The 24,438-nt window shown below is 36.3% G+C and overlaps 4 protein-coding genes across 7 annotated transcripts; 1 reads left to right on the top strand and 3 right to left on the bottom strand.

Annotated features, from left to right (window-relative positions):
* Nucleotides 1-866: 866 nt before the first annotated feature.
* On the top strand, nucleotides 867-4,867 carry LOC111893332 (CBL-interacting serine/threonine-protein kinase 24). Of its 3 annotated transcripts, none has more exons than XM_023889392.3 (16): nucleotides 867-1,128; nucleotides 1,250-1,337; nucleotides 1,659-1,876; nucleotides 2,048-2,110; nucleotides 2,205-2,276; nucleotides 2,383-2,490; nucleotides 2,595-2,669; nucleotides 2,815-2,868; nucleotides 2,987-3,112; nucleotides 3,378-3,467; nucleotides 3,563-3,685; nucleotides 3,780-3,896; nucleotides 4,008-4,124; nucleotides 4,210-4,266; nucleotides 4,384-4,458; nucleotides 4,540-4,867. In XM_023889392.3, exons 3-16 carry the CDS (start codon nucleotides 1,712-1,714, stop codon nucleotides 4,633-4,635), a joined length of 1,338 nt encoding a protein of 445 aa, XP_023745160.1. In that variant the 5' UTR covers nucleotides 867-1,128; nucleotides 1,250-1,337; nucleotides 1,659-1,711; the 3' UTR covers nucleotides 4,636-4,867. The 3 variants fall into 3 exon arrangements, with proteins under 3 accessions (XP_023745160.1, XP_023745162.1, XP_023745159.1); XM_023889394.3 differs by having other exon boundaries at nucleotides 868-1,055; nucleotides 1,655-1,876; XM_023889391.3 differs by having other exon boundaries at nucleotides 868-1,128; nucleotides 1,655-1,876.
* Nucleotides 4,868-4,990: 123 nt separating this feature from the next.
* LOC111893330 (glucan endo-1,3-beta-glucosidase 5) lies at nucleotides 4,991-7,242 on the bottom strand. The gene is made up of 2 exons (XM_023889390.3): nucleotides 6,883-7,242; nucleotides 4,991-6,235 (listed from the first exon to the last, which is right to left on the bottom strand). Exons 1-2 carry the CDS (start codon nucleotides 7,224-7,226, stop codon nucleotides 5,083-5,085), a joined length of 1,497 nt encoding a protein of 498 aa, XP_023745158.1. The 5' UTR covers nucleotides 7,227-7,242; the 3' UTR covers nucleotides 4,991-5,082.
* Nucleotides 7,243-7,624: 382 nt separating this feature from the next.
* On the bottom strand, nucleotides 7,625-10,815 carry LOC111893352 (EIN3-binding F-box protein 2). Its single transcript, XM_023889419.3, has 2 exons — nucleotides 10,497-10,815; nucleotides 7,625-9,733 (listed from the first exon to the last, which is right to left on the bottom strand). The coding sequence occupies exons 1-2, from the start codon at nucleotides 10,519-10,521 to the stop codon at nucleotides 7,869-7,871; spliced, it is 1,890 nt and encodes a 629-aa protein (XP_023745187.1). The 5' UTR covers nucleotides 10,522-10,815; the 3' UTR covers nucleotides 7,625-7,868.
* An 11,359-nt stretch (nucleotides 10,816-22,174) lies between these two features.
* On the bottom strand, nucleotides 22,175-23,872 carry LOC111893351 (uncharacterized). 2 transcript variants are annotated; one of them, XM_023889417.3, is made up of 6 exons: nucleotides 23,719-23,872; nucleotides 23,547-23,626; nucleotides 23,050-23,315; nucleotides 22,720-22,807; nucleotides 22,568-22,634; nucleotides 22,175-22,497 (listed from the first exon to the last, which is right to left on the bottom strand). In XM_023889417.3, the coding sequence occupies exons 2-6, from the start codon at nucleotides 23,600-23,602 to the stop codon at nucleotides 22,444-22,446; spliced, it is 531 nt and encodes a 176-aa protein (XP_023745185.1). In that variant the 5' UTR covers nucleotides 23,603-23,626; nucleotides 23,719-23,872; the 3' UTR covers nucleotides 22,175-22,443. The 2 variants fall into 2 exon arrangements, with proteins under 2 accessions (XP_023745185.1, XP_023745186.1); XM_023889418.2 differs by having other exon boundaries at nucleotides 22,568-22,631; nucleotides 23,547-23,863.
* Between the last annotated feature and the right edge of the window lie 566 nt (nucleotides 23,873-24,438).

Here is a 24,438-nt window from a genome sequence, read left to right as displayed (position 1 = left end):
TTCAAACTTTATCTATGATATTGGAAAAAATGTTACAATATTTAAAGAAAAAAAAGGTTGATAACACAATCATAACCTTTGTGACAAATCATAATATTGTCTTATATTTTTTGTGTAAAATTTTATAAAATATTATTTAATGCAATATCGTTCATTTATTGGGAAAAATATTTATTGTAAGTTTTTAATTGATTTAATTGAAAAAGTAAAATAAAAACTTTGAAAATTTTCACTTAAAATCAAAGTTTATTTCCATTCATATTATGTCTTAAAATATTTTATCACCAATTATAATGTTTAAGTATAACTTTACGATCAAAGTTAGTTGATTTTTATCAAATATATACGATAATTGTTGCCATTTTATTTTCACTTTTTATATAATAATGCATATAAGTTAATCTATATCTGTTAATTATCTACAATAAAGTCATAAAATTATATAAAAAAAAAACTCTTTTAGTTTTTTTTAAATCAATTTAATTATATTTTAGTTTATTCTAACACCCTACAATGTTTAAAAAAAAAAATAATCTTCTTATTTCAGATTTTAGATGTTTGATCCACCTCTTTTATTGCAGAGGTTTGCAGATATAGGACAACACACCTTACTTTTAGTATTACTATTTGCTAATCAAAAGCTTGGTCATGTCCTTTTTGTTCTTCAATAGTAAAGATAGTTGTTGATTTAAAAGTAGTATGATTGCTAATTATGATCATTATGAAATCCTTCCACAATTGGTAAACTTTTTATGTGCTTTTAAGTTGTCTAAATTAAAATTAAAAAAAAAATTTTTGTTGGAGCAGTATTATATTAATTTCAAAAAGAGAAAAAAAAACTATTAATTCAAAAGCCATTTCTTGTAGTTCTACTATATTAAAGATTTTATAAACTCCATTGAACATGTATCTCATTTTCCGGCGACTTTCATCAAATTAAATTTGTCGGCTCGATTTCCATGTTGTAGCTAACAGCTCGTTTACTCGTTTCGCCGGAGCTCTACACAGTAACCGCCGATTCCAATTCCGCTGCATCTCCTTTCGTGCTCATCCATGTACGACGTTTTGTACCGTTTCTGAAATCCGTTAGCATTAAACTATGTATATGCGTAGTTAGGAAGTTATAAGGTGATTATTTCAACTGTTTCTATTAGAATTTTAATATGATTTTTTTTTTGTTGAAATTGTGTTTCTATCGCCTAGGAGAATTTCAATTTCAATTAATCATCTCTTTTTCTAACAATTGTAGTCATTTGACGGAGAGTTGAGCGTTTTGGTGATTTGTATTGTTCTCGGATCTCTAACTATACAATTGTTGCTTGATTTGCGCCTAAAATGTAAGTGCGTTTTACTCAATTTCTAGAATTCCTTGTGATTACACTATCCATGTATGTCTATTGCAAATTACCTGTATATGGGGATTCTATTCGCTGATGATATCATTTTTTAATCTCGCTGCTTGGAAACGAGTATTTAGGTCTTGTTATTGATTACAATTGTGGTATGATTTTTTGCTAAATTTCTGTTATTTATCACATCTCGCTAGGAGAATTTTCATTGTTTCTAATGGTCGAATACATTTAATTCTGTTAGGTGATTACACAAACTAATACTTCATACTTGTACTTCTTAAACTATTTGTGATTCCATGTAGCTAGCTATCAAATCAGTGGAGATAGAAACTTTGAATGTTGCAAGCCTTGTGGGAAAGATGAAAAGAGTGACAAAGAAGGTTGGAAAATATGAGATTGGTAGAACCATTGGTGAAGGTACATTTGCAAAGGTTAAATTTGCAAAAAATACAGAGACTGGTGAGGCAGTTGCCATTAAAGTTCTTGCTAAAAGCACAATACTCAAGAACAAAATGGTGGATCAGGTTTGGCTTTGTATGTTTTACATATTTAGTACCAATTTAAAGTGTCCTTCACTTATCTATATAAATATTATAGCTTTATCTTGTTATTCACTTAATGCTGACTTATATTGCTTTTGTAGTTATTTCTTGTTGTATTTGCAAATATTCTCATTTCTCTCAGCTGACTTGCAGATTAAAAGAGAGATCTCTATAACAAAGATGATGAGGCATCCTAATATTGTTAGACTCCATGAGGTATATATTTAAAACTTATGCAATATATTTGATCCTATATTACATTTCTTTATAGAAGAATTTTCCAATGATGCCATGTTTTTCCTTTGGTTAGGTTTTATCAAGCCACACAAAGATATATATAATACTGGAATTCATCAATGGAGGAGAGCTTTTTGATAGAATTGTAAGGTCCATTACTCCATTTGATAGAACACTGATATGTGTTAATCAATAGACATCATACAGGAAATCAATTTTTGTCCCTCTTCCTTTTATACCCTTGGTTGCAGGTGCACAAAGGAAAGCTTTCTGAGAAGGAAGCTAGAGAGTACTTTCAACAGCTTATTGATGCTGTTGCATATTGCCATGAAAAGGGTGTGTATCATAGAGATTTAAAGGTGAGAAAAAAAGGTTTAGACTTTAGAATAGAATTCTTTTATGGTGAAAAGATTTATTATTATTGTTATTATTTTCTGCTAACAGTCTTTTTTGTAATATGTAGCCTGAAAATCTTCTTCTTGATTCTGAAGGAAAGCTGAAGGTTTCTGATTTTGGACTCAGTGCATTGCCACAACAAGTAAGCAGAATTAGGTAGTGTTTGGTAGTTGGTATATGGTAATTGAAGAGGGAATGGAATGGGAATCACCCATTCCCATTACTTTGTTCATTCCATTCCATCATCACATCTCTTGATGTGATTTTGTCTTTAAATTCTTTTTCAGGGTGTTGAACTTCTTTATACCACTTGTGGAACCCCAAATTATATTGCACCTGAGGTACATTATATATATATATATATATATATATATATATATATATATATCTCATCTTTACCAGATTCTTCTTATTATTTTTTTGGGTAAATTTTATATAAATTCTTTATTTTGGGTTCAGGTTTTAAGTAACAAAGGATATGATGGTGGTGCTGCTGATATCTGGTCATGTGGAGTCATTCTTTATGTCATTTTGGCTGGATACCTTCCATTTGAGGAATCAGACTTGCCAAGTTTGTATAAAAAGGTTAACACTAAATCATCAAATAATTATAATTTCGTCACATGTTATATATTTATTGGCTGAAGTTGTCAAAAAAGGTATAATGGTTGAATCACTACAGAAAATATTAGGTCAAATCAATTAAATAGCGCAAGTAGAATTGCTTTTCTGTACTTTCCACTATATTTATTTATAGGCTCATAAAAATTAAAGGTTTATTGCATCTGCACTCTGTTATAAATTATAATAAACTAAAGTTAAGAATCTTTTTATTTGGAGTAACGTGCAGGTTAATGCTGCTGAGTTTTCATATCCTTTTTGGTTCCCAGATAATGCAAAGTCATTAATAAATAGGATACTGGATCCAAACCCTAAAACTGTAAGCTTATAGATTTATACAACTATATGTTATAATGGAGTTGATTTAATTATTATATTCATTTTACATGTAAAATGACCATTTTGCCCATGCAGCGAATTGGGATTGATGGGGTAAAGAAACACCCATGGTTCCAAATAAACTACACATCTATCAGCCATGGAGAAGACAGTGATGTCAGTTTAGACGATGTCCATGCAGTTTTTAATGGGATAGAGGTTTAATCATAATCCAGAAATTACTTTTAAATTATATTAAAAAACAAATTATTAAAATTTCAACTTTATATAATTCCTGTGGTTTATTTAACAGGATCAATACGTAACTGAAAAATCGGAAGAAAAAACTGGCCCTTTACTAATGAATGCATTTGAAATGATCACCCTGTCTCAAGGCCTAAACCTGTCTGCCTTATTTGACAGACATCAGGTACATCAGTCACAGTCACAGTCACAGTCCAATGTCAGATAGATACCTGATTGTTTTGTTTTGTCTCAAATGTAAATTTATGTTTTTTAATTTTTTTTTTATTTTTTAAAGGATCGTGTAAAGAGACAAACTCGATTTGTGTCACGTAAGCCAGCAAAAGATATAATTTCAACAATTGAAGTGGTTGCGGAATTATTGGGTTTCAAAGTCCAAACACATGGCTACAAGGTTATACAAAATTTAAATTTCCATCATTTTCTTTTTTCTAATATATTTTTTTATTATAACTTAAATTCCATAAATGAATCTACAGATGCGTCTTGAAGGAGCTTCCGTGAATCGAGTGGGGCAATTTGCGGTTGTTTTAGAGGTAAAAGTTAAAACTTTTTCATTTCATTTTCTTTTTTATTACACTTGAAATATTTTTTTTTAAGAAACTTATTTTACAAAGAATTGATTATATTAATTTAATAATCTTTTTATTAAGGTATTTGAAGTTGCAGCATCTCTTTTTATGGTGGATGTTCGAAAAGCTGCTGGAGATACCCTTGAATACCACAAGGCAAGCAACATCTATCTTTCTTCCATTTTAAAAATACATAAATAATATTATAAATAATTATTGGGTTAAATATGAATGCAGTTTTACAAGAACTTTTGTAACAAATTGGACCACATTATTTGGAAACCAAAAGAAGGTATGGAGAATTCTTCTCTACTTAGAACTATGACTTGTTAAGTCAAAATCTTCCATTTCCTTTTATATTAAGTCAAGGAAAAAAAAAACAGAGTTATAATATGTTCCCATGTAATTAGTTATAATATAGCAGAGATGATGAAATAGGCTTGTTGGATTTCTTAAATGGGTGTGTTAGGGTGACTTTTGTTGATGTTCTTGATCCATTATTTGAATGTATTATATGGTTGCAAAACTATACTATTAAAATAATAATCTATTTTAGTCATTTAAATACATTTTTGGTGATTAAATATAATTTAAGGGCTTTTTGGTAGAAACCGAACCATTCGGTGTTGAAACAGTAGGGACGTGAATGATTTAGTGAAACTTAAATAAACCAATAAACAATTAGAAATGCGACAGAAATCATTATTCATCTTTTGATAAAATAAATCACGTGAAACATAAAGTAGAAATACAACGTACAAGGTTCAAAACTAAAACTCCTCATGAAACCCAACTAACGATAAACGACAATATAACCGCCACCACACCGGAGTAACTCAAATCTTGCAATCTCCACCCTAGCGCTGCCACAGACGTCACCGGTTTCCGCGGCTTTTCATGCTTCCCAATATCAATCATAATTTCATATTTACAATCCGACATCCCTGTTGTTGGCTGAATTTTCGTAACAACAGACAAATTATGAAAATTACACGTCCCTTTTTGCTGATTAAACGTTTGAAAATATTGATTAAACGCGTACGACGCATTACCCCGCGCATCCAAACCATTACACGAAGAACCATAACCTAAACTCGTACAATCCGCATAAGTACACGCATACTTCACACTGTCAGCTAAATTAGGGTCTGATTCACTTGCCCCCTCTGCCATAACGCACCACTGTCGAGATAAGTATCGGACCCCTTTAGCTGACACAAGCGTCCTATTATTACTTCCTAGGTCAAGTTTATACTTGATTGTGCCATCATAATTAAAAACTCCCCAATGTCGTTCAAAATTACCAGGGTCTATGCTTTTCCGATCCTCATCGATAAGCCCGAAAATGTAAACATCTGGCGGTGTTTTCCTTTTCGGTGTCCCTTGTCCTTGAATTATCCGGCTTATCAACCCTTGGTTAAACTTCCGTGCATACCCTAAATTCGCATTCTGGTCACCGTCAGTTGGCCACCCGATCTCTCCGACGATCACCGGCATCCCTGGAAAACCGTTCTTTTCAAGGGCCCACACAAGGGTATCGTAATTAGCATCAAATACATTTGTGTATGAAATTGTTCCATCAACCACCGGAGCATTTGTTCCGGCGAAGAATGCAAAGTCAATTGGAAAATGTGGGTCGGCGTAGAGGCTGAGGAAAGGGTAGATGTTGATGGTGAGTGGTGCTGCGTTGTCGCTTAGAAATTGGATGATGGAGATCATGAGGCTGTGGATGTCTGACCGGAAATTGCCTTCTGATGGGACGCCAGAGCTGCTTTCGTAAACGTCGGCGTTTAGTGGTACTGTTATTTTGACTTGACGGCCTAGACCGGCTTTTATTAAGGCGGCTTGGATGTTTTGGAGGGCCGGGAGAGTTGCGTTTGTGAACATATTTTTGTAGGTCTTGAGAAAGGGTTCGTTCCCAACTGCTACATACCTAACAAAAATCAAAAATCAAAATTTTCAAATTAGACACAATTTTTATTTTAGAATCTTATTTTATTTTTTATTTAATCATCTTATATTAGATTAATCCAAGAAATAGTAATGTATTCGACTCGACTATTTTCATCATTTGTTTATTTATTTTAGAATCTTATTTTTATTTGTTTTATTCATCTTATTATATCATAACAATATTTTCAAAATAGAAAACAATTTTTATTGTTATTCAAAAAATAGATACGTCACCTTGTCTAGTATGATTGGATTAATTGTTATTCACCTTTAATACTTAAAATGATTTCATATAAATAAGTAAATTATATGAATAATTAGTTAAATATTAAGAAGCATCATAACATATAAAGTTCTATTACAGAAAAGTTATACATTTGTTTCTAATTCCATTTAGTCACAAAATACAAGTGTTCTGATCATAATATAAAAAAAAAATGATAAGTAAAAGGTCGAAGAAATTTATCCGTAATTTTAATATATTTTTTAATATATGGACATACTACTGAAAATGATTGATCATTAAAATATTGATTTGATCGACGCATTCGATACAACAATGCAAGTCCAACTTTTAAACGCTAATAGATAAAAAATAAAATTTCCGTACTTTAACATATAACTAACCTTATATCAACTCCACGTGAAACATAAGCAGATACATTTTTTGCCACCCAGTCTTCAGCAACCCTAACACCACTAGCCAATGGAGCTAAGAAATCATTAGGAATCCCGAGCATAACCTGAAGTCCTGAATTTCTAAGCGCATCCAAAACCCCAGGCTCGGCTTCAAACAGTTTAACTTTATCGAACCCATTATCCTTCATTAACTTCACCACAATATTAGGTGACAAAGGATGTGATGCACGCGTACCCCAATTAACCCCAAGCCCTCGAACCGATAATGTTTTGGAATGTAGTATGAAAACGATCATAGAAACCCACAAAAATAAAGATTTGTGGGATTCCATTTTTGTGGGTATGGAAAGTGGCAAAGGTATGTTAATATAAGGTTAGGAGAACTTTGTGAAAAGGCAAGGAATTGGACAAAAGTTGATAAAGGGATTAGATGCCCAAATGGATCAATCTTTGTGGTAACTTGTTCTAGAGATTATTTGGAATAAAGGTTAAGTTGGAATTAGTTTCTTTAACATTGTAAATATGTAAAAATGACGTTCTAATGTATTTTAGACATGTCTTATGACTTTTATATAACCTTACGTGTTTCTTTTTTTACTTAAAATTATATTTTATTTATTTGAATCGTTGATATTCTTTTACTTCAAAATTAAATGTCTTTTATTCATTTGAATTGTTGATGATTTATTGGAATGTGTACTTTAATTCTTTGCGAATTGCGATAACGATATCGAAAAATAAAATAAGTATTATAAATAAATATCATTAACATAACATACAATAAAGTGTAACACAAAAAATTGGGAAATAAGATACTTAAATCCAATTAAACAACATGGGGTTTTACCTAACCAAAATCAACCCCAATTGTTTCTTTGATTTTGACCGTACAAAAAGTCAACCATCTCACGTTTGACCAACCCCAAAATGAGCCAAAAAACAAAAAAACCGGACCATAACCCCAACCGGTTCACTCAAGAAAGTATATCACATCTCCAAAGATTAATCACAAGTGACTCAATCGCACTCCTACTAATCAAATTACACCTTTGGAGGTTCAACCCCACAAGGGTTTCTCCCATTTTCTCAAAAGACAACATACTTTCATTTGAAACCATACAACCCGATAAAGAAAGAACCCGCAATCTCATATTCCCTTCACAACACAGCCAAGAAACACCGGAATCCGTGATTCCGCTCTTTGAAACATCAAGATCTTTGAGAAGCCCGCAATTTCTTCCGATTGCCGCCATGCTTTCGTCGGTGATTTTCCGGCACCCGCCAAGATTGAGTACTTCTAGGGTTCCGCCATGGATCTTGACCAAATCCACCACCACTTTGTCAGTCAAGTTTATGCAATCGGTAAGGTTGATTTTTTTAAGTCCGGCGGTGTGGGTTTTGAGAAGCTCGAAAAGGCCGGAATCGGTGATTCCGGAAAGCCCGGTTAGATCAAGATTATGTAAATTTGGAGATAACTTCCCGATCAGTTCCAAGTTCTTGTTTCCGAACCCAATGCAATTCTTGATTGTTAAAGAATGTAAAGATTGATTTTTTTCGAAAAAGTCAATGGCTTTTTCGTCTAAATCTATAACCCCCATACATTTTACAACCGAAAAAGATTTCATCTTTGAGTTTTGATTCGACAAAGTACCCAAAATCCCTTGTTGGGTTACCCGATTACACTCTTCTAATTGCAAGCTTTCAAGAAACCGGGCAGCTCGGGCAAACGAAATCAACCCTTTATCGGATAAAAACCAACACTTTTTAAGAACCAAATGTTTCAAAGCATGACAACCTTTTCCTATCACTTCAAGGCTCAAATCCGTGATCCCACAACATGAAATTACCGTTAAGGACATCAAAGATTCAAGATTTCCCGCATTACCCATCGCCCAAAAACCTTTTTGGCTCACGTTTCGAAGGTTTGTGAGGGCAAGATTGGTAATTGACTTCCCGTATCGCCCGATCACCGCTAGTGATAAGTCCGATATATCTAAAGATTGAAACTTTACCTTTGTAAGAACCAAAGATGATGAAAAAAGAGTAGCAACACCTTGGTCACCAACATTCGGGCAGTCTTTGATGGTGACCGATTGTAGATTCGGGCAGCACCGGGCAACGGCTTGAAGGCTTTTGTTTCCAATGTTTTTACAAGATTCGATTGTCAAAGAAGACAGATTTGGGCAGTTGTTGGCGATTGAAATTATACCCGTGTTGGAAATTAAAGGGCAATGACAAAGATCAAGACTTTCTAAAAAGTGGCATTTGGAGATTTCGATTAAAGATTCGTCTCCAATCATGGGAACATTCCATAAAGAAAGAACCCTAAGATTCGGGCAGCCTCGGGCAATCGCTGAAAATCCAACACTTGTCACTTTATCACTTCCCCTGACCGAAAGCTTGCCCAATCCACCTCGGGCAGATGTTCCAACCGCAATGGCAGCAAGTCTTGTATCGGTTGCTTTCTTTCCTTCTAAAGACCTTGTGAGATACCCATCGTTCTCTTGTTCATCATCAAATGAAAACTCGTTGTTGACTTTGACTTTGACTTTATCAATAATTTCTGAGGTTTTGAGATTACTTATGAGAGTAAGCCACCGGAGTGAGACACAGGCGGCGACACTCCTCCCTTTGCCGCCAGATAACCGCCGGAAGATCTCGTAAAGACATTCATCCGGGAGGATTTCGATTGATGGATTGTTTTTGTTATTGGAAAAAAGGCTATATGAATCATTGATTCGTGAACGTTTGCAAGGGTGGTTATAAACATCAAGAATGGAAAATAAACGGTTTGAATTCATGGAACATAATGATCCTCCTGTATGATGTTTATCATCACCTATAAATCCAAACACAAAGATCATCAGAAACTAGATTTAAGACAAAGGGTAAAATGGTCATTTACATTCATTCAGACAGGTCATTCGGTGCACAAAATAAACATTATACTTTATCCTTTATCCGGACAGACATTATTTATCTATACAGCCATCAGATTCCAAAATCCAGACAAAGGGTAAAATGGTCATTCAGACGGGTTCGGTGCAAAAAAGAGTCTTTGTTCATCCAATCGGAAATCAGCCCTAAATAGAATCAGTCCTTCCATTTAGATCCTCAAAAGAACATTCAATGTACCAAGTTTCATATTCAACGATTATGCTACTCATCATAGCAAATTTCAAGATTTACATGTATTTATAGTTGAAGAATCAAGAATGGTCCCTAAAACGTTAATGCTTTGTACTTAAACTATAACTACAATCTAGGGTTACAAATAGATAATCACAAAACCCTACAGAATAGTTTATTAAATCTTTTATGTCTATTCTACTAAGATAAACCCTAAAAACTGCTTCAAAGTTAAAAAATATTTAGGTTCATAATGTCAATTCTCAATTCCCCCATTCAATTTTAACCAACATAAACAAACAAAAATGGATGAAAAAACACATAATTCAGAAATTTAAGAAATACCCAGAAATGAAAACCATCCCAATTAAAAAAACCCATCAAGATCTAACTAAAAATTTCAATCTTTGACCTAGAAACCAAGAAACCCCCAATTGGAAAATTTCAAGAACAAGAAATTTAGGGCAACTTACCACAGTAATTAAACAAAGTAGGCATCTTTGTAACTTCTGGGAATAACCCACCAAGAGAGTCTGATATTCCACCGAAAAGCACAAAGAAATTATCAAAAAAGTGTAGTACTTGATTGATTTTTTTTCAAGATTTTATTGCGTTTAACCTAAATTGTGAATTTGTTGAAGAGCATATACTTAATTGTGTTACAGGTTTTCTGGGCTATATATATGTACATATATATGGGGGTGCATGTATGTAAAAGTGAGGTTTAGTCTACAAATACATTGCCTGCATCTCCCCCTAAACCATCGCAGAAGATGTTAAATGCATGTTGCATATACATTCATTGAATCTTTAAAGAATTCATATTGTTTCCGGTTGTTTCTGTGGCATGACAACTTGTACCAACACTAGGAGCCCAATGATTTTATTTTATTTTCATTTTCCGTAGTGTTCCCATTTGTAGGTTTGAAATAATTATGTTTCATGATTAGGATGAAACGTTGTATCCAAAAAATAATAACACAACATTAACAAAACTTACCATCACGAAAAAGAGTAACAAAAATGATCTAGCTTTTCTCATATTCATAAAATGACCATTTACACTAAAACACCATTACTTGAGTATTAATGTATGTTCTGGAGTTGAAAAAAGGTTGGTGAGACGTGACATAAACATATTTTGAAACCGCCACAAAGAAGGGATGAAATGTTCGGGACTGACTTCGTACATTTCGAACAGAATATGGTACGTTCCGAACACATTTTGAAATAGTTTTCATATTGACCTTTTGTTTGGTGCATTTGTTTCACCCTTTCTATTATTACAATTTACGCATTATGATTATCAACCTCGAACAGCTAAAAATAAGTTCATTAAATCGAGTTCTAGAAAAAATTAAAAATAAAAAATAAAAACTTTGTCAACATGAGTTCATTAAATCAAGTTCACGAAAAAATAAAAATAAAAATAAAAACTTTGTCAACATCCTCTTTACTATCATAATCTTGAAAAAACTAATCTAAGAATTATTTTCCAGTGATAATGACTTAAAATGGTAATATATTTTTCGATTTGTATACATTTGGTCACTGAGTTTTTTTTCGTCCACATTTACCTCTTCAACTTGTTGAACTGTACACATTCAGTCTTTATGATCGGTTACTCCGGGTTAGCCGGGAAAAATCATTTAATAGGGTAATATATTTTTCATTTTGTACACATTTAATCATTAATATTTTGTACACATTTAGTCCTTAATATTTTTTTGTTTCAAAATAAGTCATTTTTGTTTTTATACACATTCAGTACTTATGAATGTTTTCTTTAGGTTTTTCTCACATCTTACGTGGGACAATAATTGATGAAGTGTGTGAGGCTATTGATGTTTATGTGTAATGTATCATTTTCACAACCAAAAAAATTCATTTTTAAATAAGGCAAAACTCCATAATTATAAATCCATTATTAACAAAAAAAAACGTTTATTCCAAAATACATTTATCGAAAATTAGAGTAATATAAGAAATGAGTAATCCTCAATAATGTTGATGGGTGTGTACATAAGTACATTCATGTATTCGCCTTCTCACGACCAACGATAGAACCTGAAAACATACACAACTGGGTAAGCACAAAGTTTAGTGAGTTTCCCCCAAAATACCCAACACAACAAACGTATTATCATGCATAACGGACCCACACCCATTAGAATGGTATACATTGGCCCAATCAGTCATCGGACTGGAATGCCAACATGCCACAGGTCCAATCAGTCATCGGACTGGAATACCCAGGGTTTGTTGGCATAACGCCTTAATCCAACCGCTCTTATCGAGTCTTCGTGCCTACAACTTATAGTCGGCCCGCACCAAGTATCTTGGCCTACAACATATAGTAGGACCACCTTAAACTATCCCACCACCATATGGTTATCCCACATAAGATGTCGTGAGAAAAACCTAAAGAAATCATTCATAAGTACTGAATTAATAAAAAAAACCAAAATGACTTATTTTGCAATAAAAAAATATTAAGGACTAAATGTGTACATAAATATTAAGGACTAAATGTGTACAAAGTGATAAATATATTACCTTATTAAGTCATTTTTACCGGCTAACCTAGAGTAGCCGGTCATAAGGACTAATGTGTACAGTTTAATAAGTTGAAGGGGTAAATGTTGACGAAAAAAAACTCAGTGACTAAATGTGTACAAATCAAAAAATATATTACCATTTTAAGTCATTATCCCTTATTTCCCATGTCAAGAAAAATGTGACCAATCGTTTTTAGTTTTTCTTGGTAGGTTAGTATGTGTGGTAGGATAAATTTGTACTACAAAATAGCTAAAAATGAATTCATTAAATCGAGCTTACGAAAAAAAAAAACTTTGTCAACCTCCTCTTTACTATCACAATCTTGAAAGAACTAATCTGTGAATTATTTCCCATGTCAAGACAAATGTGACCAATCATTTTTAGTTTTTCTTTGTCGCTACGGTATGTGTGGAAGGATAAATTTGTACTACAATATTTGTTTGCTTCTAATTATAATTTCATTAATATTGTTATGATTAATGGTGTGATAATTTATAGATTCAGTGATAGTAATATGACAGAAGCGTACGATCAACAATGAAATATATAATCGAAACAAACAAAATTAAAATAAATGTATTACAAGAATCACAATTTAGAAAAACATACTTGAATGCTGATGTAACAGCCCGATCTTTCAAAAGAAAATTTTCATTTTTAATTAACTAAAATATTTCACAAACCATGAGATTTCCAAATACAACTGTTTCCAAAATTCATAACCATTACAATTTATTTCAAAACATCACAGTGTCCCATAAAATGCCTGAGAGAGAGAGAGAGAGAGAGAAAGAGAGAGAGTACACGTCGCACCATCAAGCTTTACCCTTGACCTTAGGCTCGGATGTACCTAAAACAAATCCAAAAATTGTAAGCTAACACTTAGTGAGTTCCCCAGAGCATACCCCACACACAATTCACATAACATATATCATATGAGCTATTAAATCAATCTCTACCACATAAGTCATGCATACAAACATATAAGGATGTCGTGGGCTCCTCCCAAGGTCTTACTCTAGGATGTCATGAGCTCCCCCACATGGTCTTACACTTAAGTGTCATGGGCTCCCCTCATGGTCTTTAGTTGGAAGCCATGGGCTCCCCCACATGGTCTTATATCCAAGTGTCATGGGCTCCCCCCCCCCCATGGTCTTGCTTAAAAAGTCATGGGCTCCCTACATGGTCTTACATCCAAGTGTCATGGGCTCCCCCATGGTCTTTCCCTATAAGTATCACATATATAGCTAGCATATTACCAAACATATCTAACTATCATACCACACATCTCTACAACAAGCATATCACATATCTCTACACAACAAGTATACCATCTATCATGAAATGTGCCGAGCTTGGTGCCTTAGACCCATTGGTGTGGTGAGAAGACTCACCTTTCGTGAATGTAGAATTTACATGCTTAGATTAGCTAATCCCCACGTGTTGCTCCAAATCAACCGCCTATAATCATCATGTGATTAACTTGTCAAATCCCGTAGATACCCTCAAAGTCAAACCTGGTCAACAGTCCATGTTGACCTCTACTCGTTGAGTGCATCTAGCAACTCGTCGAGTTTTATGAGTAATTCATCCACTCGCCGAGTTACCTGTGTAACTCACCGAGTCCCCCCGAAAACTTGTGAATACTGAACCGAAAACTCACCTCTCGTGAATGTAGAACTGACAGGATTAGATTAGCTAATCCCCACGAGCTGCTCCAAATAAACCGCCTATAATCATCATGTGATTAACTCGTCAAATCCCATAGATACCCTCAAAATCAAACTTGGTTAACAGTCAAGGTCAATAGTCCATGTTGACCTCTACTCATCGAGTGCATCCAGCAACTCGTCGAGTTTTCTGAGTAATTCATCCACTCGCCGAGTTACCTGTGTAACTCGCCGAGTCCCCCCGAAAACTCGTGAATACTGAACCGAAAACTCAGTCCGACCGAAAAATTTACTCAGACCGAACACTCATATGGCCGGAATCCGAGTTCTCCACCGAAAACACTCTAAAGCCCGAAAACGGGAAAAACCCTCTCGACTCACCGAGTCAGATAAGGAACTCGACGAGTTCCTTCAGTCCCTCTCATGTTCAGTCCTTTTCAGTGGGATCTAAGGTCCCAAACTCTAGATCCAAGCTCTCCTAGTGCAGATACCACGTAAAGTTGCAAACTTTACGTGCATGCAAGGTCTTCTAAGGCTGTATATTCAAAACTAGGCTTCTTACAAGGTTTTTGTGTATGGAAAGTGGCTAGACTACACAAAGTGAGCAACTTTATGTCATTGGGGACCTAAAAGGGTCCAGATCTGGAACCATATCCTTGTGATAGGTCCAGATCCGAGTTTGGACTCCATTTTGCCCCAAAAATGGTCATATACTTGAAAGAGAAGGGATCTAATCAACTAAAGCTCAAGGTGACAACTTTATAACTCAGGATGATGGCTAATACGAAGTAAATGTTGGATCTACTGTTCCTCTCCTTACTTCTTCCTCTTTAAGCTTCAAATCCTTCACAAATATTCCAAAATGGCTCACACACACTCAAGGAAGCTCAACAACCGGCTAGGGTTCCTTTATGGGTTACAAGAATGATAAAGGAGGCTACAAATGATCCATAAGTCCTTTAAATAGGGTACAAACCCCTGAAAATTAGGGTTTCACTTTACAACTCCTGGTCGCCGAGTCGAGGCCTTCCGACTCGAGTAGGTCTCGATCTCGCGTCCATAAATAATACCTCTACTCGACGAGTTGGACTCCCAACTCGCCGAGTCCATGCACCAAAACCTAAAAATTAAATAAATCAAGTAATACCTAGAACAGGTGTTACAAGTCTCGCCTACTTGAACTAGACTTCGTCCTCGAAGTCTGCTGATCCAAACAAATCCGGGTAGTGACCTCGCATCTCGTCCTCCGGCTCCCAAGTCCATTCGGAGCCCCTGCGGTGCTGTCATTGCACCTTCACCAACTTCACTTCCTTGTTCCAAAGAACCTTAGTCTTCCTATCTAAGATGGCAACCGGCCTCTCAATGTAATTCAGGCTCTCATCCACCTGAATGTCGTCCAGCGAAAGGACTGCAGCCTCATTGGTGACACATTTCCGAAGCTGTGACACGTGGAAAGTGTTGTGGATCTGACTAAGCTCATCCGACAGATCCAAACGATATGCCACCTTGCCCACCCGAGTCGTGATCCTAAACGGGCCTATATATCGGGGTCCTAGCTTACCCCTCTTCCAAAACTTGATGACCCCCTTCCATGGTGAGACTTTCAGTAACACAAAGTTCCCCACCTGGCACTCAAGATCCAATCGCCGTCGGTCAACATAACTTTTCTGACGGATCTGCACGACCCGCAGCCGATCGCGTACCTGCTGAATCAGCCCGGTGGTCTTGAGCACTACCTCAGTGCTCCCCATGACCCGGTGCCCAACTTTGCCCTAACAAACCGGGGTCCTGCATCTCCTACCATACAGCATCTCGAATGGCAGTCGGTCAATACTGGCATGGTAATTGTTGTTGTATGAAAACTCTGCCAAAGGGAGGTATGTATCCCAACTCCCTCCAAAATCCAACACGCATGCTCGAAGCATGTTCTCCAAGATCGTCCTCTCGCTTTGGCCATCGGTCTGGGGTGGTACGTTGTGCTAAAATGCAGCTAAGTGCCCGGTTCCTCGTGGAACTTCTTCCAGAACCTAGATGTAAACCGAACATCCACGTTAGAGACTACCGACACTGGTACCCCGTGTCTAGCCACCACCCCTCGCACATAAATATCCGCCAACTTCTCAGCGGATATACTCTCAGAGATCGGAATAAAGTGGGAACTCTTCGTCAATTTGTCCACAATCACCTATATGGCGTCCACACCCCTCGCCATCCTCGGTAACTTCGTGATGAAGTCCATAGTGATCTCTTCCCACTTTCACATAGGAATGGGTAGTGGTTGAACCTTTCCATGAGGTCGCTGATGCTCGGCCTTGACCTTCTTGCAGGTCAAGCATCGCTCCACAAACCAGGCGATCTCCCGCTTCATGCAGGGCCACCAATAACTCAGTCTCAATTCTCTATACATTTTCGTAGCTCCTAGGTGTATACAGAACTTGGACTTGTATGCCTCCTCCAATATCTTCTGCCTCACCCCTCCAGTCACTGGTACCCATACCCAGCCACACTGTGTCAGAAGACCTCAGCTATCCTTAACAAACAAAGGATACTGTCCCCGAATTCGCTCAATCTTCCAATTTTCCTTCTTCACACCCTCGACATGGGACTCCTTGATCATATCTAGAAAGGGAGAGATCACCTTCATCCTTAGACAAACATTCCCAATCGAGGAACCTGCCACCTTGAGGCTCAAAGCATCGACCACCATGTTGGCCTTCCCGAGATGGTACAAGATCTCACAGTCGTAATCTTTTAGCACATCCAACCACCTCCTCTGCCGCATGTTGAGGTTTTGCTGATCCATCAAGTACTTCAAACTCTTGTGATTAGTATAAATGGTGCACCGCACTCCATACAGATAGTGCCTCCAAATCTTGAAGGAAAACACCACTGCTCCCAATTCCAGGTCGTGAGTGGGGTAATTCGCCTCGTGAGGCTTCAACTGCCTCGAGGCGTAAACTATCACATGCCCTCTCTGCATCCACACCATGCCTAACCCTGAAATTGATGCATCACAGTACACCACCAAATCATCTAACCCCTCAGGTAGCACTAGAATCGAAGCCTCGTATAGTCTCCGTCTCAAGGTCTCAAAAGCCATCTGATGATCTGTGCCCCACCGAAATGTCACATTCTTCTTGGTCAAGCGAGTCAAAGGCACAACAATCTTGGAGAAATTATATGGCTTTTGAGACCCTGAGACGGAGAATCGGTAAGGCGGATACCACAAACTCATAGTGCCTTAGCAGGGCGGCCATCGATAATCCTCATCGAGGCAGGCACATGCGCCACCACTGCTCCTCCCTCTTACCGCAACCTTGGGCAATTGACCCGTTTATGGCCAATCTGGTTGCAATGAAAGCAAATCAAGCCTTACTTGGGGCAATCCCTGCTCAAGTATCCCTGTTTGCCACATATGTAGCATCCTGAGTCTATTATCCGACAAGCTCCACCGTGCGGCTTACCGCACTTGGCACACCGGCCCTGTCCCTGCTGGCCCCTACTGGAGGAATCCAAGGTCTTAGGCTTTTTATCCTGACCTACTGTTGTTTGTGCCTGCTTAACTTCCGCTTGGTGCGAAAGTCCAACTCTATCTCCTGCTCGCGGACCTTCTCCACCATTTCATTCATGATTTTGCACCCTATGAAGCTCACGAACTCCCAGATATCATCCCTTAACATGGAATGATATCGTATCCTCCTCATATACTCATCAGTAGCGTATTGTGGGATCAACAACGCTCACTCAAGAAACTTGGTGGTGATCTTCGCCACAGTCTCGGTGGTCTGTTGGAGCTCCTGAAACTCCCTAACCATCCATTCCACCTCAATGGCTGGTGCAAAATCCAAATCAAATCGCCGAACAAACTCGGTCCATGTCATCTCAGCCACCTCGGCTGCTCCCACCTGACTGGTCACCTCGCCCCACCAGTCTCGGGCTCTGTCTCTCAACATACAGGAAGCAAATCCCACCTTTGCCGCATCCGAGCAAGAACTCGTGTGCTAGGCGTTCTCGATATCCGCCACCCAACATCGTTTAACAATGGGGTCCCTAACCCAAAAAAACTCCGGGGCTCCACACGCCTTGAGCTTCCTGAACGAGGGAGTTTGGGCCCCGACTTGGTCCGCAACAATCTCAGCTCTGAATGCCCTGAGCCCCTCTTTCATAATCTCCATCATACCCTCCTTGACCGTCCCAAAGATAATTGGGGTAGCGTTAAGGATGCCCTTGGTAACCTCTGTTGCAATAAGCTCACGTAGCCTCTCGTCGATGACCTCGGTGGTGTCACTTGACCCAGCCCCGGATCCAGATCCCGATCCCGATCCTGATCCCCCCGCTCCAAATCGTGTCATCACCATACTGAACTGCAATGCCGTAAACCATAATGATCAGCATGCCCAAATAGGGGATCTTTCCACACCGGTCCTCCTCCAAGCTTTCAAGTATAACATTGGTTTGGGTACAGGTCCTCTGCTTTCAATAGTACTCGAAAATAATGTAATATTGCTTTATTATTTAAATAAAGCCCTTGAAAGTATATTTGCCCTGATATCCGAATGTAAAGTTAATATTCAAATAAAATTATTTGAAAATATATTATTTGTAAATATGTCGTTGTTTTCTCCTTGTGAGTTCTTATAACCATACTAACCCAGTCGGCATGATCACGACGTTCTTCAGACGTCGGAATGTTAACAACATTTGTCACCCCAGGCCTTCCGGCCTGACTGTAGCTAACAGTCGAGGTGTGGGATTGTCAGTCCCAAATAGATCTATACACAAATATCTCACTCTCCCTACAAGAGATTCTGGCTATAAGTCAGGACTTTTACCTGTACTTAGATAAGTACACGAAGACTCTCACAAATTTCTTCAACGTGTTTACAAGTAATGACTGAAAACCCTTTTTGTTTATATGTTAACCTGTACTTTGTAAAATAGTATATTTGTTCCATAAACTATACCTATTATAGTTTATAAGTTTGTTTCAGTGTTGGTGTGAAAACCATTGTGTCTTAACATGTTTTGTAAATCATTTGTAAATTCAAACGGTAGCCCATACCCGAAATGATACCACACGACCCAAAATATCCAATGGTCAATCCAAATCAACTTATGGTCAAGGTCAAAGTCAAAAGTCAAGGTCAACAGACCGAGTTGACCCAACACGCCGAGTTGTCCTTCAACTAGCCGTGTTTCTCCTTTAACTGCAAAGTCGGGAAAAACCGAGCCAACTCGTCGAGTTTATCAACAAACTCGTCGAGTTCTCTAGAAACCCAACATCTTAACACATCAAGTTGACATTATCAAATCTAGGAGCTTTAAAACTCAGATCTCAACTACAATGGCATCTAGAACGGTAAAGTTTCCAACTTTACCCCTAGGAACCACCAAAATGGGTCCAAAACCCAAACCTTAGGCTTAACAGAGTGAGGGCTTAACCATAAAGCACTTAACCTACAAAGGCAAAGCCTTAAAATGCAGATTAGACACCCTAAAGCTGGAAAACCACGTAAAGTTGCCAACTTTACATTCATGCAAGCCTAGGAGAAGCTCAAATGCTCAAGAAGGGCTTAATAAGGGACTTAAAGAATGCATAAAGCCCAAAAAACCATAAAGTTGGCACATTTATGCCAAAAGAATCCATAAAAACCCCATATCTGAAAGAATAAGGATTTTAGGACGTCCTAATCCCCACATTCATCCAACCCATGACTAAGACATAACAATTTAACCTAAAAGAGAGATCTAAGCATCTAGCAATCAAGATAAGAACTTGATACCTCAAACACCTTGCAAAATGGGTAGTGGTTTTGGATCTAAGACTCCTTCCTCTAAGCTAGAAACTTCAAGATCCTCTAACTCCTTCACCAAGCACAAAATGAACACCAAACTTTCTTCCAAGGCTTAAATGCTTGACAATGGGGACTACAACTCGATTTAAGGTTTTGATAATGATGGAGGCTGATTAGGAGGTCAGCCAAAGGGACTTAAGGCATTTAAATAGGATGCAACACCCTAGAAATTAGGGTTTCTTTCCCAGCCACCAACTCGCCGAGTTGAGGCACCTCAACTTGTAGTGTTGGTTTATTTAATCCCCGCGATTCTTCCATCCTAAACACACCGAGTTGGTTCCTCCAGCTCGCATGTTCAACTTGAATTAGGTTTATTCTCAACAATTCCTCCTCAATATTTCTGGCATTACACTCTTTCTTAATTAAGCGAGGGAATTTACAAACGGCGGTGTCTTCTCGTACCTGGAGCTTGTTGGCTTTTAAAGGATCCGAGGATGAAAACACAACATTCTTGAGTGGTGATCCAAGGTTTTACAATAGGCGTAGAGAACCTGTGGCTGGATTGAATCATTCGCGATGGAAATTCCCTTCAAGGGGAACATTATTCTCAAAGTGTGCATTTGAAACCATTGTCATTAGATTATTTTAACAAGCTAAACATTGTGGCCATTTAATCACATATATCTGGCGTATATGTGAACAATTCATTCCACATCATCTATGATATGCCATTAAGAGAACCTACCTGTTTTAAAATGGAAGCAATACCTTCTTTAGAAGTATTTTGAAACATTACACCCTTATAATGCACCCATAAAAAACCAAGGACCATTTAAAACTTAAACCGATAAGTATGACATTATCCCTTAGTTATTCATCTTTATAGCTATCAAACATATTTGGATTTTTAACTCTCAAGTATTCATTGTTCGAATTAATTTAATTTTAAATCAATATATGGTACGTTTATAATAAAGATTTATTTTAACTCCGAATAACGGCCATTTGTCCAAATGGTTAATTGCTTAAACGGCAAACCTTTGAAATAGACACGTAACAATTTAAAAGAAAAATATACTAATTATTATGTCATGAGAGTGGTAGGTGGGGGTAGGGTGGATGGGTGCTTTAATGTTGGAAATTTGGTTAAATGAAATGTACAATGAATATCATAATTTTGTTCTATATATAAAATATAATATTTCCAATATGAACTTAATTTGGTCATTCTCCTCTTCCAAGTTGCACTTTGTTGATCCGTTTTTTCGAACTTAATTTGGTCATTCTCCTCTTTCAATTTGCACTTTGTTGTGGATCAGTTTTACTCACAAAAACCACTTGTTTCTCAATGAAAGATTAACGATAACAATAAAGACACCTATCCTCTTATAATATAATAATTTTTTATTTTAGATTTTATCAATTGATATCATAAAAATGTTCTATCTAATCAAATAATTGTGATATTGAATTATTATGTTGTTTCTCAATGAATTTAAAGATTAACGATAACAATAACGACACCTATCGTTTTATCGTATAATAAGTTTTTATTTTACATTTTATCAATGAATATCATAAAAATGTTCTATATAATCAAATAATTGTGATATTGAATTATTATGGTGTAAACCTATCATTCATCAAGTTAATTTTCATAGTTATTTCTTTATAAAACAACTCCTCTTGTTTCACTAATAAAAACCATACTATATAAAGCACCCACATCATTGTAATGTTATTGGGTTTTGAATTATACTCATATCCGTTTTTATAATTGTTCCGACATAAGTGCAATATCAACATTTTTTATATGTGATTTCACTCACACATCAATATCTATTTCATATATTTTTTAACAAATATCTTAATTATATATAAAGCTTTACTCCATCTATTTACCAAAATCATACTACGCACATATCTTATTTTCCACAAAAAGTGAAACACATGATTATTTTTCGTATAACGTACCTTTCTTGTTCACTTTTTTTTTTTATCGTTAACAACTATTTCATTTTATTAGGTAGTTTATACTTATACCCACATAAGAGGTTTACTTATTATTTAGCAACACCCATTTATTTCTTGTAATATAAAGATGAAAAATAAATATAAACTATTAGGTAACGATAATCTATAATTCTATACCTCAACACTTCTCAATGTAAAAGGAAAATCATTACAAGAACACTTATTTACAAATCACATTCAAATTTACCTATTTTTCACTTCCATTTTCTCAAACTTAATTTGCTAAAATTCAAAAAAACTTATGTACATGAAGGAAGAAAAAGATTTGCATACATCAAATCAACATAAAACCCGGTTTTTCTTTGATCAAAAGATCATCAACCAAGAATCCACTTGCAAAGTCTATTTAGTATTTTTACATTTTACGCATTCAACCCTTCGCGCTCCCATATGTCCACCAAGAATCCAACCATTTCCTGAAGGTGGATTTCCATAGTTTAGGGGCATATTTGGAAATTCACAAAAGTAGTGAAAATAGCGACTTACGGATAGAGGAATGGACCGAGGGAAGTTTTTGCTAGTGCCAAGTAAGCTTTCGTATGTCACCTTCCTTCTTTAACAAACAAAATCGATAAATAATGTTTAAAATATATATTTGAGAAAAAGAAAGAAAAACCATTGAAGTCTCAATTTAAAACCTTAAAACGGGTTCTTGAGCTTTTGTTCTGTGCTTTGACTTTTTATGGTCAACCCATTGACGTCTCAATTGAGTCCACCGAAGTAGTCCTGTTTTCAGAAATGGCATAATGAATTACAATTAGAAATTGTATTACTATGGAATTTGTTACAAATTTGTGAGAAAATATCGATAACTACATCGTACTTTATGATGAGTGAAAGACATAGCCTTGTATATATAGCTTTACTAGATTTAATTTCTGTACCCATTAGGATCATTGAGTCAGAATGAAAACAACAATTAACAATGTCTTTTTAATATAATCAATCAAGAAAAGTAAGAAACTTGCCATGATTTATGAATTCAGGCTCGATGATGTTGCTTCCAGTGCCACCAAAGTGGCTGAGACTATGAGTCGATGTACTGATACTGATAGATGAAGTGGTTTTCTGCGACTGAATTGCAGCACCATGATCTAAATCGCATGTGGTTGTGCTCCAAAACTCATCTGAGAGACTAGGTTTTGTCACTGTTCGTCCTTGAATTCTAAGCCCCTTTGATGGTTCATCGACAGCAATAACTGGCCTCGATTTGGAACAGCAGAAACAGCAAAGACTGCTCTGTTACAAACAATTACGCTTAAAACAAAGAAAATAGATACAATTTGACATTTGAAGTCGAAGACATCGATTTGTAATGCAAATGTAAAAATTGGTTTCAGTTGCGAACTTAATACCAATAATTATGCTTATCGCTGTCATGAATTTTAACATAATCATTAGTAAGTGTGTCTTTGGAACATTTGGGCTGAAATAAGAGAAGGGGAAACAGGAATCGAGTACTTACCCCATGCAATCAAGTAAACGATTCATCCAACTGGTGAAAGAACTCCGCAAAATCATCCTTCAAATACATAGAGATTCAACCTAGATCACAAAATCGAAACGCTCATTTTGCAAAATCAGTGAAGCTCCAAATTTGTATGAAAAACGAGCAAACTGTGAGATCTAATACGCACAATGGTGAGAGGCAGTCGGTTGGGATTTGGGAAGATCGATATCGGTGAGAGACAGACTGTGTTGTTTGGAAGAAAATTGGGGATTTGATATGTTTGTTGAAAGAAGATTGACGAGTGGCAACCGCAAGACCTTTTTTTTTCTTTTCTTTTTTAAATTGGTCCTATGTTTGTAAAAGATAGAGTCGATTAAAATTTTGACCCCTTTAGTTCATAGTTTTGGTCCTTGAGTTAAAAAAATAAGGGTGGATCGTATGGTTTTAACAAAAGGAATATGAAATCTTATATATTAACGCTTTCAACAAGTTTGTTACCTAGATGTGTATAAAAAATAGTTACCCAAATATGAACAAAACGAAAAGTAAAAATTAAATTACACGAATGGTCCCTATGGTTTAGGGGAATTTGTGTTTTTGGTCCCTAACTTATTTTTTTAACTTGGATGGTCCTTAGTGTTTATTTTTGTTGCACGTTTGGTCTCTGTTTTACCTAAAAAGACTATTGTGCCCTTATTTATTTATTTTTTAATTAATTTTCTTATTTATGTATTTATTTTTTACATATTTAAAAAAATTAATAGACCACACATATTTGTATCTTCTCGGATGATCCATACTGTTTATTTTTTAATTAATTTATTTTTTTTAACTCGGATGGTCCCTATTGTTTAACTTTGTTACGAACTTGGTCTCTGTCTTACCTAAAAAGACTATTGTGCCCTTA

The sequence above is a fragment of the Lactuca sativa genome, chromosome 7 (genome assembly GCF_002870075.4).
Source record: "Lactuca sativa cultivar Salinas chromosome 7, Lsat_Salinas_v11, whole genome shotgun sequence".
Classification (NCBI taxonomy): domain Eukaryota; kingdom Viridiplantae; phylum Streptophyta; class Magnoliopsida; order Asterales; family Asteraceae; genus Lactuca; species Lactuca sativa.
Note: the sequence above shows the minus strand (reverse complement) of the source record. Positions and strands in the feature narration are given on the sequence as shown.